We start from the raw sequence: 14,215 nt of genomic DNA on the forward strand, positions 1-14,215 counted from the left end.
AGTGGAGGGACTGGTTCCGTCCCGTTAACAGTAGGTGGGACTGGTTCCGTCCCGTTAACAGTAGGAGGGACCGGTGTTTTCTGCTTCCATTCAATAGATATGAATCTACTCGATCAACCATAGATCTTGCTGTACTAGAGAGGTCAATCTGGCTCAGATAGGTCTGGTTGATGGCTCCAGCCATGCTGCTGTTTATGCTTGTGTGTTCTATATGTCCGTTGTAGATCTGACCCCAGCACTGTAACAGGCCTGTGTTGCTCTATGTTCACCCTGCGGTACAGCACACTGCCACTCGCTCTCTCACACACAACCCAATGCTGTCCCTCACTGGTCTCATGTCCTCCGCTCCATGCTGTCCCTCCCTGGTCTCATGCTCCATGCTGTCCCTCCCTGGTCTCATGTCCTCCGCTCCATGCTGTCCCTCCCTGGTCTCATGCTCCATGCTGTCCCTCCCTGGTCTCATGTCCTCCGCCCCATGCTGTCCCTCCCTGGTCTCATGTCCCCTCTCCATGCTGTCCCTCCCTGGTCTCATGTCCTCCGCCCCATGCTGTCCCTCCCTGGTCTCATGTCCTCCGCCCCATGCTGTCCCTCCCTGGTCTCATGCCCCCGCTCCATGCTGTCCCTCCCTGGTCTCATGTCCCCTCTCCATGCTGTCCCTCCCTGGTCTCATGTCCCCTCTCCATGCTGTCCCTCCCTGGTCTCATGTCCCCCCTCCATGCTGTCCCTCCCTGGTCTCATGTCCCCCCTCCATGCTGTCCCTCCCTGGTCTCATGTCCCCTCTCCATGCTGTCCCTCCCTGGTCTCATGTCCCCTCTCCATGCTGTCCCTCCCTGGTCTCATGTCCCCTCTCCATGCTGTCCCTCCCTGGTCTCATGTCCCCTCTCCATGCTGTCCCTCCCTGGTCTCATGTCCCCTCTCCATGCTGTCCCTCCCTGGTCTCATGTCCCCTCTCCATGCTGTCCCTCCCTGGTCTCATGTCCCCTCTCCATGCTGTCCCTCCCTGGTCTCATGTCCTCCGCTCCATGCTGTCCCTCCCTGGGTCCTGGCCTCATGCCCTCCGCCCCATGCTGTCCCTCCCAGGGTCCTGGTCTCATGCCCTCCGCCCCATGCTGTCCCTCCCAGGGTCCTGGTCTCATGTCCTCCGCTCCATGCTGTCCCTCCCAGGGTCCTGGTCTCATGCCCCCGCTACATGCTGTCCCTCCCAGGGTCCTGGTCTCATGTCCTCCGCTCCATGCTGTCCCTCCCTGGGTCCTGGCCTCATGCCCTCCGCCCCATGCTGTCCCTCCCAGGGTCCTGGTCTCATGCCCTCCGCCCCATGCTGTCCCTCCCAGGGTCCTGGTCTCATGTCCTCCGCTCCATGCTGTCCCTCCCAGGGTCCTGGTCTCATGCCCCCGCTACATGCTGTCCCTCCCAGGGTCCTGGTCTCATGTCCTCCGCTCCATGCTGTCCCTCCCAGGGTCCTGGTCTCATACCCCCGCCCCATGCTGTCCCTCCCTGGGTCCTGGTCTCATGCCCCCGCTCCATGCTGTCCCTCCCTGGTCTCATGCCCCATGCTGTCCCTCCCTGGTCTCATGCCCCATGCTGTCCCTCCCAGGGTCCTGGTCTCATGCCCGTCCCGTCCACACAAACTCAATCTCCCGTCATACAATTCACTGCAGCTCCTCAGCCACACTGCCAGGATGTGATTTTGTCAGGACCAGTTTCCCGGTCTCCTATTAATGAATGCTTGTTAGTGCAGAGGTGGACTCTACCTGTGTCTGGGAAACCAGCCCTGTGTGTTTGTACAGCTTCATGCTTCTAGTTCAGCTTGATGTGATGCAGTGTATCAGCCAGGCTTCCATTTCACTTTCATTCATTTTTCTGAACTAAGAGTCCGAGCTTGGTTCTCATTGGCCATCGCCACCAGGAGTTCGAGCTTGGTTCTCATTGGCCATCGCCACCAGGAGTCCGAGCTTGGTTCTCATTGGCCATCGCCACCAGGAGTCCGAGCTTGGTTCTCATTGGCCATCGCCACCAGGAGTCCGAGCTTGGTTCTCATTGGCCATCGCCACCAGGAGTCCGAGCTTGGTTCTCATTGGCCATCGCCACCAGGAGTTCGAGCTTGGTTCTCATTGGCCATCGCCACCAGGAGTCCGAGCTTGGTTCTCATTGGCCATCGCCACCAGGAGTCCGAGCTTGGTTCTCATTGGCCATCGCCACCAGGAGTCCAAGCTTGGTTCTCATTGGCCATCGCCACCAGGAGTCCGAGCTTGGTTCTCATTGGCCATCGCCACCAGGAGTCCAAGCTTGGTTCTCATTGGCCATCGCCACCAGGAGTCCAAGCTTGCTTCTCATTGGCCATCGCCACCAGGAGTCCGAGCTTGGTTCTCATTGGCCATCGCCACCAGGAGCTCTCCTATGCCTAGTTAGGTTATTTTTAATTGGCTTCAGTTCTTTTTATTTAGCTGATTCTGACTCTTATTTCATCCCTCTCTCATTCCATCTGTAGTCCAACGACAGGGTGAGTCATCTCCTCCATGTTGCTTGTTGCTTTGCCCTCTTTGGCTCTAAACAGTTGGCTTCATGCTGCCCTCACCAGCTCTCCTCACCAGCTCTCCTCAGACCTGATGTGTTTTCCTCTCTGCTATACCTACAGTACCATCTCAACTAACAGGAATGTGTCTACCTGCCGTTTTTACAAAGCTTTCTCTGAGCCTCTTCCGGTGTTAAGGTTCTAGGATGATCTTATCAGGGTTGGTGTCAATTCCATTTCAATTCAGAAAGTCAACTCAATTCCAAAATGTCCTAATTTGAAAAGCACGGTAGAGAATTGGATTTCCAGTGTACTTCCTGAATTCAAATGTTATATTTTGTCACGCGTTTGGTAAACACAGATGTAGACTAACAACCCCTGGAAGTGACCACTAAGACACGGAGTCAGTCTTGCCAGGTTTCTAGGTCAGATACTAGTGGGATCGTTCCACAGGTTAATGCGATGCTGCTATTAGAATTAAGTAGTGGATGGTGCCACCTTGTGGACCAAAATATATCACACACAAAAATAGACAAACTATCTGAAGGTTTTTCCCTTGTATGTTATTGCATGTATTCTGTCCTCTACTGACTGTTGTCTTATGGATGCATTCTAACACACGTTTTCCCCTAGTATTGAAACCGTTGTGTGAACTCCATTTCCCATGATGCCTTTCGTCTGTTGGCCACAAAGATACTGGTTATGTAACAGTGGCTTGGCATAAAGGTGGGTCTCCTTCTAGACTGAGGAACAGGAGTCGTCCACTAAATGTATTGATTTAAATGGGACTCCTGTCAAGCTTTGAAGTCAACAGGTTTTAAACTTCTGACCTGGTTACATGGCCAGAATGTTCTGGAAATGATCTGGGGTCGGTCTTTCTCTCTCTCTCCCTCTCTCTCTCTAGGTCTGACCTGCCGCAGGGTTAAAATCCTCAGCTTTCTCTCTCTTTTACCTCGGCATGTTTACAACAGTGTGTGTGGTGCATGTGTGTGTGAGGTACTGTGTTTTCATGGTGTGCAGGTTGAGGTGTGTGTTAGGTGAAACGGGCTCTCTCTCTCTGTGTGTGTCTCTCTCTCTCTAACCATGTGTGTTGTTATAGGCATGAGTTGCTGGAGGAGGCTCGCAGGCAGAGTCTTCCATTCGCCCAGTGGGACGGCCCTACTGTAGTGGTCTGGCTGGAGGTGAGACACACACACACCATCACATGTACACACACAACAAAAACGATCATGTGCACGCACACACATTCAAAACACAAAAATAACCCAATCCTTTCTCCTGTCCCCTCTCTGTCCTCCCCTCCCATCCTCTGTCCCCCCCCCTCTGTCTCCTCTGTAGCTGTGGGTGGGTATGCCAGCCTGGTACGTGGCGGCGTGTCGTGCCAACGTGAAGAGCGGTGCCATCATGTCTGCCCTGTCGGACACAGAGATCCAGAGGGAGATTGGCATCAGTAACCCCCTGCACCGCCTCAAACTGAGACTGGCCATCCAGGAGATCATGTCTCTCACCTCCCCCTCTGCCCCCCCGACCTCCAGAACCGTAAGAGAGAGAGACACACACATACACAAACACGACCACACATACACAAACACAAACACGACCACACATACACAAACACGACCACACATACACAAACACGACCACACAAACACGACAACACAAACACGACAACACAAACACGACAACACAAACACATACACAAACACGACAACACATACACACAAACACGACAACACATACACACAAACACGACAACACATACACACAAACACGACAACACATACACACAAACACGACAACACACACACACACGACAAAACACACACACACACACGACAACACACACACACACACACACACACACGACAAAACACACACACACGACAACACACACACAAGACAAAACACACACACACACACACAAAAGATACTGGTAGCTCCAAAGTTAAGACCGTCCAAAGAAGTCCAGTGCAGCCGTGGACCCTGGAGGGCCCTGCCCTCTTCTTCCTCTCCTCACCACCTGATTGGAGCATGCTGCTGTCACTCCTCTAACCAGCTAATAACGTTTCTCACTGTAACCTTTCCACCAATCAGAGTTCACGGAGCGTCACTCACTCACAAGGACTGCCCTGATTGGGGCCTCACTCTTTTCTCTCTCTCTTTCTCTCTCTTTTTCTCTCTCTCTTTCTCTCTCTTTCTCTCTTCTTTCTCTCTTTCTTTCTTTCTCTCTCTCTTTCTTTCTTCTTTCTTTCTTTCTCTCTTTCTTTCTCTCTCTCTTTCTTTCTCTCTCTCTCTCTTTCTTTCTTTCTTTCTCTTTCTCTCTCTTTCTCTCTTTCTTTCTCTCTTTCTTTCTTTCTTTCTCTCTCTCTCTCTCTTTCTTTCTTTCTTTCTCTCTTTCTTTCTTTCTCTCTGTCTCTCTCTCTCTGAATCATGTGATGTGAAATAACATGCTGTTTGGTCTTATTTTCCTTCCATCCTCCCTCTGTTAATATAAACAAATCCTCACCACCCCTCCTCCCTCCTTCCCTCTCCTCTCCTCCTCCTCCCTCTCCCTCCCTCCTCCCTTTCCTCTCACACCCTGCCTCCCGCTCTTCACTCTCCTCTCCCTCCTCCTCCCTCTCCTCTCCCTCCTCCCTTCCTCTCACAGCCCTGCCTCCCTCTCTTCACTCTCCTCTCCCTCCTCCTCCCTTCTTCCTCTCCTCCTCCCTTCTGCTCACCTGCTCCCTCTTTTCACTCTCCTCCCCCTCCCCTCCCTCCCTCCTCCTTCCTTCACCCTGCCTCCCTCTCCTCCTCCTTCCCTCCTCCTCCTTCTCTCCCTCCTCCCTTCCTCTCACACCCCTGCCTCCCTCTCTTCACATCTCCTCTCCCTTCCTCCTCCCCTCTCCTCTCCCTCCTCCCTTTCCTCTCACACCCCTGCCTCCCTCTCTTCACTCTCCTCTCCCTCCTCCTCCCTCTCCTCTCCCTCCTCCCTTTCCTCTCACACCCCTGCCTCCCTCTCTTCACTCTCCTCTCCCTCCCTCCTCCCCCTCTCCTCTCCCTCCTCCCTCTTCCTCTCACACCCCTGCCTCCTCTCTTCACTCTCCTCTCCCTCCTCCCTCCCTCTCCCTCTCCCTCCCTCCCTTTCCTCTCACACCCCTGCCTCCCTCTCTTCACTCTCCTCTCCCTCCTCCTCCCTCTCCTCTCCCTCCTCCCTTTCCTCTCACACCCCTGCCTCCCTCTCTTCACTCTCCTCTCCCTCCTCCTCCCTCTCCTCTCCCTCCTCCCTTTCCTCTCACACCCCTGCCTCCCTCTCTTCACTCTCCTCTCCCTCCTCCTCCCTCTCCTCTCCCTCCTCCCTTTCCTCTCACACGCTTGCATCACTGGTGACTCTTGGGGTTGTCACATGATCAGTCCACGGGGAACGTGTGGGTCACGCACGAAGAGTTGGAGTGCCTTGCGGCCACGCCCTCCACGGTTAGTCTCCCCAAGCCATTGGGCAGTCACTGACGCAGGCGACTGGTAGTGATCTGGTTGGTAGTTGGGTGTTACTCCCTGTGTGTACTTTTCTCACGGCCCTGTTTGTCCATGTCTGTATCTTGGTTTGGGCTTTTGGTGTCAGTACGTGTGTTTCTGTGTGTCTGTCAGTTTGCTTGAAGGCTAAGTTCAGTACAGACTTAGCTTTTGAACAGAAATGACTGGTTAACATTAGATTTGTCTTGTCTTTATGTTTCAGGCCTTGTTGCATTACAACCTGTAATTTTAAATTGATTTATTTGGATTTCATGTAATGGACATACACAAAATAGTCCAAATTGGTGAAGAGAAATGAAAAAAAATAACATGTTTCAAATTTAAAATGTAAATAAATTCAATGTAAAAGTGAAGAGTTGCATATCTATTCATCCCTAAATAAGATCTGGTGCAACCAATTACCTTCAGGAGTCACATCATTTGTTAGATTGCACACAGGTGGACTTTTATTTAAGTGTCACATGATCTGTCACATGATCTCAGTGTATATATATATATATATATACCGCTGTTCTAAAAAGCCCCAGAGTCTGCAACACCACTAAGCAAGGGGAACCATGAAGACCAAGGAGCTCTCCAAACAGGTCAGGGACAAAGTTGTGGAGAAGTACAGATTAGGGTTGGACTATAAAAAGAAAATATCAGAGACTTTGAACATCCCACGGAGCACCATTTAAATCCATTATTAAAAAATGGAAAGGATACGACACCACAACAAACCTACCAAGAGAGGGCTGCCCACCAAAACTCACAGACCAGGCAAGATGGGCATTAATCAGAGAGGCAACAAAGAGACCAAAGATAATCCTGAAGGAGCTGCAAAGCTCCACAGCGGAGATTGGAGTATCTGTCCATAGGACCACTTTATGGACCACTTTAAGCCGTTGGTGTTCACCAAAAGTGGGAGACTCCCAAAACATATGGAAGAAGGTACTCTGGTCAGATGAGACTAAAATGTAGCTTTTTGGCCATAAAGGAAAACGCTGTCTGGCGCAAACCCTACACATCTCATCACCCCGAGAATACCATCCCCACAGTGAAGCATGGGGTGGCAGCATGTGGTTTAAGGGGAAACATTTAAATGTCTTGGAATGGCCTAGTCAAAGCCCAAACCTCAATCCAATTGAGAATCTGTGGTTTGACTTAAAGATTGCTGTACACCAGCGGAACCCATCCAACTTGAAGGATCTGGGCAGTTTTACCTTGAAGAATGGGCAAAAATCCCAGTGGCTAGATGTGCCAAGCTTATAGAGACATACCCCAAGAGACGTTCAGCTGTCATTTCTGCAAAAGGTGTCTTTGGGGGGGTGAACAGTGATGCTCAAGTCTTCAGTTTTTTGTTGTTGTCTTGTTTGTTTCTCAAGAAAAAATATTTTGCATCTTCAAAGTAGTAGAGGCATGTTGTGTAAATCAAATGATACAACCCCCCCCAAAAAAATCAATTTTAATTCCAGGTTGTAAGGCAACGGAATAGGAAAAATGCCAAAGGGGGTGAATACTTTCGCAGGCCCCTGTATGTCAAGTTATACAACTGTATTTCATTTAAACACTTTTGCTCAATGCTATATTTACAGTCCTGTTTCAACCTGGGATTTACTAATACATGTGGTACAATGGATGCTTCAACAGGTCAAATAGTGGTATTAGATCCTATTAAAATGTATTCTAGATCAATCCCAGGTTCATTGACAACGGGACGCCAATGTAGCCTAAAGCATGAGCTGTTGGTTGCATGTCCAGTTGTCTTAACATTAACACTGGTTAAGTAGCATGTTGATGTTGAGCTGCCGAACCCAGCACTGCCACAGTCACTAACTCTAACCTGCTTCTCTTCTCTCACCATGCTAACCATGCTAACAACAGGAGGATGACGAGGGCAGCTGGGCCCAGGTTTGCACACCCCTGTCTGTCTCTTTTCTCTGGCTGTGGTAGACGACGAGGACATTTCACCTTATTTCAGTTGGACAGATCGTTTTCTTTAGTTTCCTTGCATGGGATGCTCTGACAACAGTATGGCTCTTGGTCTCCGTTTACTTTAGTCAGCTGCACATTTAACCTGCATGTAAATCTGGAGGTATCGGAGACTGAGGATATTGCAGCTAGAATAATGTAGTTATACACATTGTGACTCATCAAACTCTTGTGGTGGCAGACAGACATTGACTCAGTTGTCCTGTTTAGAAGCCACAGACAGGACAGATTTATTCCAAGCCTCTGCTGTTTAGAAGTTGTTTACAGTTGGGCTACTTCCTTCCCCTCCCCCACATATCAAAACACAAATCAGTCTAGTTCTCTGACCTCCCACCTATCAGAACACACATCAGTCTAGTTCTCTGACCTCCCACCTATCAGAACACACAGATCAGTCTAGTTCTCTGACCTCCCACCTATCAGAACACAGATCAGTCTAGTTCTCTGACCTCCCACCTATCAGAACACAGATCAGTCTAGTTCTCTGACCTCCCACCTATCAGAACACACAGATCAGTCTAGTTCTCTGACCTCCCACCTATCAGAACACAGATCAGTCTAGTTCTCTGACCTCCCACCTATCAGAACACAGATCAGTCTAGTTCTCTGACCTCCCACCTATCAGAACACAGATCAGTCTAGTTCTCTGACCTCCCACCTATCAGAACACAGATCAGTCTAGTTCTCTCACCTCCCACCTATCAGAACACAGATCAGTCTAGTTCTCTCACTGGCCCTAGTTCTGATCTGTGGTCGTAGCTGCTCTTAAACCTGCTGTAACTTACACACGAACATGAACGTACAGACACGTGCACACTCTAGATTTTAATGGGGTGATTTCCATCACTTTCCCAGCTAGCCTTTTTCTTTCATAGCGATGGTAGCCACCCCCCACTAACTTTTGGCTCTTCAATAGACTCCAAACACTGACCTAGCCCCTGTCCCTCCCTCCCACAGACGCTGGCATATGGAGACATGAACCATGAGTGGATTGGTAACGAGTGGCTGCCCAGCCTGGGTCTGCCCCAGTACCGGTCCTACTTCATGGAGTCCCTGGTAGACGCACGCATGCTGGACCACCTCACCAAGAAGGACATGAGGGGACAGCTTAAAATGGTAGACAGTTTCCACAGGTAAAAAGCTCAAAATGGTGGACAGTTTCCACAGGTAAAAAGCTCAACATGGTGGACAGTTTCCACAGGTAAAAAGCTCAACATGGTGGACAGTTTCCACAGGTAAAAAGCTCAAAATGGTGGACAGTTTCCACAGGTAAAAAGCTCAAAATGGTGGACAGTTTCCACAGGTAAAAAGCTCAAAATGGTGGACAGTTTCCACAGGTAAAAAGCTCAAAATGGTGGACAGTTTCCACAGGTAAAAAGCTCAAAATGGTGGACAGTTTCCACAGGTATTAGGAACCAAAATGGTGGACAGTTTCCACAGGTATTAGGAACCAAAATGGGGGACAGCTTCCACAGGTATTATGAACCAAAATGGTTTACAGTTTCCATAGGTAAGGGCCAAAATAAATGGTGGACAGTTCCCACTAAGGGCCAAAATGGTGCCATGGACAACTAGGGATGTTCATTTTGTTTCTGTCTAAATGTTTAACCAGTCAATGTGTCTGTGTAACAGGAACAGTTTCCAGTGTGGGGTGATGTGTCTGAGGAGACTGAACTACGACAGGAAGGAGCTGGAGAGGAGGCGTGACGAGACCCAGCTGGAGCTGCAAGGTAACAGCTGGGATAACGGTGAGAGAAAATGACAGTCGACCGAAGGGAGAAATGACCACACTGTTCAGATTCACTCATCATTTAGTTAGCTCAGCAACGCTAAGCTAATAACACTGGGAGAATCTGAAGTGTAAGCTATGCTAAGCTAATAACACTATGGGAGAATCTGAAGTGTCAGCTACGCTAAGCTAATAACACTATGGGAGAATCTGAAGTGTCAGCTACGCTAATGACGCTATGGGAGAATCTGAAGTGTCAGCCACGCTAAGCTAATAACACTATGGGAGAATCTGAAGTGTCAGCCACGCTAAGCTAATAACGCTAATGGAGAATCTGAAGTGTCAGCAACGCTAAGCTAATAACACTATGGGAGAATCTGAAGTGTCAGCCACGCTAAGCTAATAACACTATGGGAGAATCTGAAGTGTCAGCCACGCTAAGCTAATAACGCTAATGGAGAATCTGAAGTGTCAGCAACGCTAAGCTAATAACACTATGGGAGAATCTGAAGTGTCAGCCACGCTAAGCTAATAATGCTAATGGAGAATCTGAAGTGTCAGCAACGCTAAGCTAATAACACTATGGGAGAATCTGAAGTGTCAGCCACGCTAAGCTAATAACGCTAATGGAGAATCTGAAGTGTCAGCAACGCTAAGCTAATAACACTATGGGAGAATCTGAAGTGTCAGCAACGCTAAGCTAATTACACTATGGGAGAATCTGAAGTGTCAGCAACGCTAAGCTAATAACACTGTGGGAGAATCTGAAGTGTCAGCAACGCTAAGCTAATAACACTGTGGGAGAACCTGAAGTGTCAGCCACGCTGAGCTAATAACACTGTGGGAGAATCTGAAGTGTCAGCTACGCTAAGCTAATAACACTGTGGGAGAATCTGAAGTGTCAGCAACGCTGAGCTAATAACACTATGGGAGAATCTGAAGTGTCAGCAACGCTGAGCTAATAACACTGTGGGAGAATCTGAAGTGTCAGCAACGCTGAGCTAATAACACTGTGGGAGAATCTGAAGTGTCAGCAACGCTGAGCTAATAACACTATGGGAGAATCTGAAGTGTCAGCAACGCTGAGCTAATAACACTGTGGGAGAATCTGAAGTGTCAGCAACGCTGAGCTAATAACACTGTGGGAGAATCTGAAGTGTCAGCAACGCTGAGCTAATAATGCTAATGGAGAATCTGAAGTGTCAGCAACGCTAAGCTAATAACACTATGGGAGAATCTGAAGTGTCAGCAACGCTAAGCTAATTACACTATGGGAGAATCTGAAGTGTCAGCAACGCTAAGCTAATAACACTGTGGGAGAATCTGAAGTGTCAGCAACGCTAAGCTAATAACACTATGGGAGAATCTGAAGTGTCAGCCACGCTAAGCTAATAACGCTAATGGAGAATCTGAAGTGTCAGCAACGCTAAGCTAATAACGCTAATGGAGAATCTGAAGTGTCAGCAACGCTAAGCTAATAACACTATGGGAGAATCTGAAGTGTCAGCCACGCTAAGCTAATAACACTATGGGAGAATCTGAAGTGTCAGCCACGCTAAGCTAATAACGCTAATGGAGAATCTGAAGTGTCAGCAACGCTAAGCTAATAACACTATGGGAGAATCTGAAGTGTCAGCCACGCTAAGCTAATAATGCTAATGGAGAATCTGAAGTGTCAGCAACGCTAAGCTAATAACACTATGGGAGAATCTGAAGTGTCAGCCACGCTAAGCTAATAACGCTAATGGAGAATCTGAAGTGTCAGCAACGCTAAGCTAATAACACTATGGGAGAATCTGAAGTGTCAGCAACGCTAAGCTAATTACACTATGGGAGAATCTGAAGTGTCAGCAACGCTAAGCTAATAACACTGTGGGAGAATCTGAAGTGTCAGCAACGCTGAGCTAATAACACTATGGGAGTATCTGAAGTGTCAGCGACGCTGAGCTAATAACACTGTGGGAGAATCTGAAGTGTCAGCAACGCTGAGCTAATAACACTATGGGAGAATCTGAAGTGTCAGCAACGCTGAGCTAATAACACTATGGGAGAATCTGAAGTGTCAGCAACGCTGAGCTAATAACACTGTGGGAGAATCTGAAGTGTCAGCAACGCTGAGCTAATAACACTGTGGGAGAATGTCAACTTAATTTCAGTCCTTCCCGATTAAAAAAAAAATAACATTTTTCTCAGAGGAATTATTTTGACTGTTCCCTGATCATTCCCCAAATGTTTCTGTACCAACCGGTTACCATTTTGTGTACCCTGAGCAGACGTGCTGGTGTGGAGCAACGAGCGTGTGATCAGCTGGGTGCAGGCCATGGGGCTGAAGGAGTACAGTAACAACCTGCTGGAGAGTGGCGTGCACGGAGCCCTGCTGGCCCTGGATGAAACCTTCGACCACAACGCCCTTGCCCTGCTGCTACAGATCCCCACGCAGAACACACAGGTAGGGACACGCACACATACTCACACACACACACACACACACACACGACCAGCATTGGTGGGTGGCGGTGAACCACAGTCAAACGGCGCTCCCAGCTGAGACGTCAGCTCTCGTCTCCTCCGGCTCCGAAGAGAGAGGAGGCTCTCATTCATGGACTGTCTCTTTCTCTGTCTCTCCCTCCTTCCTGTGTTGTAGGCGAGAGCTGCTCTGGAGAGTGAGTACAACAGTCTACTGGCCATCGGTACAGAGAGGAGACTGGATGAGGTGAGACACACATATATGATGGACCACACACACACACTTTCTGAAGCTCACTCTCACACGCACACACGCGCACACTCGCGCACTCACTCACATGCGCACACACACACACTTGTTAAAGCGTTCACACTCACACACACTTTCTGAAGCTCACTCACACACACACACACACACACACACACACACGCACATTCACTCACATGAGAGCACACACAATTTCTAAAGCGTTCACACACACACACACTCACACACACTTTCTAAATCACTCCTCCATGTATATCCACATCCTTATCTCCTTCCTGCTTCCTCCCCTCTCTGAATCTCTTCTTGGAGGACGATAACAACTTCCGCCGCGCCCCCTCCTGGAGGAAGAAGTTCCGGCCCAAAGACGCACGGGGGATGTCCCCGGGCTCAGCCGACACCCTGCCCGCCAACTTCAGACTGACCAATAGCAACGCAGTGTCCCCCTCCACGCAGCCGAAAAGGAGCCACATGGACGGTAGGACAAGGGGGTGGGTCCACGGGGAATGAGGGCTCGTTGTGTCTGTGTGTGTTTAGGCATGGCACCGCTGCAACTTTATCTCGGGCTTGTTACAGAGACCGATACACAATATGCTTTCAACAATGGGTTCGTGCTTTCCCAGCTCTAGTGTGTGTGGTGGGTGTGTTATGCTGGAGATTGTGAGTGACTAACTAACAGCATGTTTCTGCATGTGGTTTTGCTGTGGGGATGTAGGGAGTCAGTCTGCAATACAGAGGCTGGACACTGCCACAGTCAGGACATACTCCTGCTAACACAGTAAGTTTACACGCACGCGCACGCACGCACACACACACACACACACACACACACACACACACACACACACACACACACACACACACACACACACACACACACTTCACAGTGGATCTCTTCTGTTCAAGCAGCTTCTTGTGCCTCTGTGGTCTTGGCTATATTAATGCATGTCTACGCTCCTCTCCTCTACTCCTCTGTCATCTTCATCTGCTGCTTTCTGTCTGCCTCTCTCTGTCTGCCTCTCTCTGTCTGCCTCTCTCTCTGTCTGCCTCTCTCTCTGTCTGCCTCTCTCTCTGTCTGCCTCTCTCTCTGTCTGCCTCTCTCTCTGTCTGCCTCTCTCTCTGTCTGCCTCTCTCTCTGTCTGCCTCTCTCTCTGTCTGCCTCTCTCTCTGTCTGCCTCTCTCTCTGTCTGCCTCTCTCTCTGTCTGCCTCTCTCTCTGTCTGCCTCTCTCTCTGTCTGCCTCTCTCTCTGTCTGCCTCTCTCTCTGTCTGCCTCTCTCTCTGTCTGCCTCTCTCTCTGTCTGCCTCTCTCTCTGTCTGCCTCTCTCTCTGTCTGCCTCTCTCTCTGTCTGCCTCTCTCTCTGTCTGCCTCTCTCTCTGTCTGCCTCTCTCTCTGTCTGCCTCTCTCTCTGTCTGCCTCTCTCTGTCTGCCTCTCTCTCTGTCTGCCTCTCTCTGTCTGCCCTCTACTCTGTCTGCCTCTCTCTCTCTGTCTGCCTCTCTCTCTCTCTGTCTGCCTCTCTCTCTCCTGTCTGCCTCTCTCTCTCTGTCTGCCTCTCTCTCTCTGTCTGCCTCTCTCTCTCTCTGTCTGCCTCTCTCTCTCTCTGTCTGCCTCTCTCTCTCTCTGTCTGCCTCTCTCTCTCTCTGTCTGCCTCTCTCTCTCTCTGTCTGCCTCCTCTCTCTCTCTCTCTGCCTCTCTCTCTCTCTCTCTGCCTCTCTCTCTCTCTCTCTGCCTCTCTCTCTCTCTCTCTGCCTCTCTCTCTCTC

General features: G+C 49.7%; 1 protein-coding gene across 29 annotated transcripts in view; it reads left to right on the forward strand.

Moving 5' to 3' along the window:
- The window catches only part of LOC109884408 (liprin-alpha-1), an 85,022-nt gene that overhangs the window by 66,034 nt on the left and 4,773 nt on the right, over positions 1 to 14,215 (forward strand). For 7 of the 29 annotated variants that reach the window (XM_031820466.1, XM_031820464.1, XM_031820465.1 and 4 more), the window contains 11 exons: positions 2,489 to 2,500; positions 3,612 to 3,693; positions 3,851 to 4,051; positions 5,903 to 5,965; positions 7,886 to 7,912; positions 8,951 to 9,126; positions 9,626 to 9,741; positions 11,996 to 12,171; positions 12,367 to 12,435; positions 12,751 to 12,931; positions 13,169 to 13,231. In XM_031820466.1, coding sequence (XP_031676326.1) covers positions 2,489 to 2,500; positions 3,612 to 3,693; positions 3,851 to 4,051; positions 5,903 to 5,965; positions 7,886 to 7,912; positions 8,951 to 9,126; positions 9,626 to 9,741; positions 11,996 to 12,171; positions 12,367 to 12,435; positions 12,751 to 12,931; positions 13,169 to 13,227 — 1,162 coding nt within the window. In that variant the 3' untranslated portion in view covers positions 13,228 to 13,231. The remainder of the gene's footprint in view (positions 1 to 2,488; positions 2,501 to 3,611; positions 3,694 to 3,850; positions 4,052 to 5,902; positions 5,966 to 7,885; positions 7,913 to 8,950; positions 9,127 to 9,625; positions 9,742 to 11,995; positions 12,172 to 12,366; positions 12,436 to 12,750; positions 12,932 to 13,168; positions 13,232 to 14,215) is intronic. The other 22 variants (XM_031820488.1, XM_031820489.1, XM_031820490.1 and 19 more) reach the window with 13 other exon arrangements.

The sequence above is a fragment of the Oncorhynchus kisutch genome, unplaced genomic scaffold (assembly GCF_002021735.2).
Source record: "Oncorhynchus kisutch isolate 150728-3 unplaced genomic scaffold, Okis_V2 scaffold3402, whole genome shotgun sequence".
In the NCBI taxonomy this organism is placed as follows: domain Eukaryota; kingdom Metazoa; phylum Chordata; class Actinopteri; order Salmoniformes; family Salmonidae; genus Oncorhynchus; species Oncorhynchus kisutch.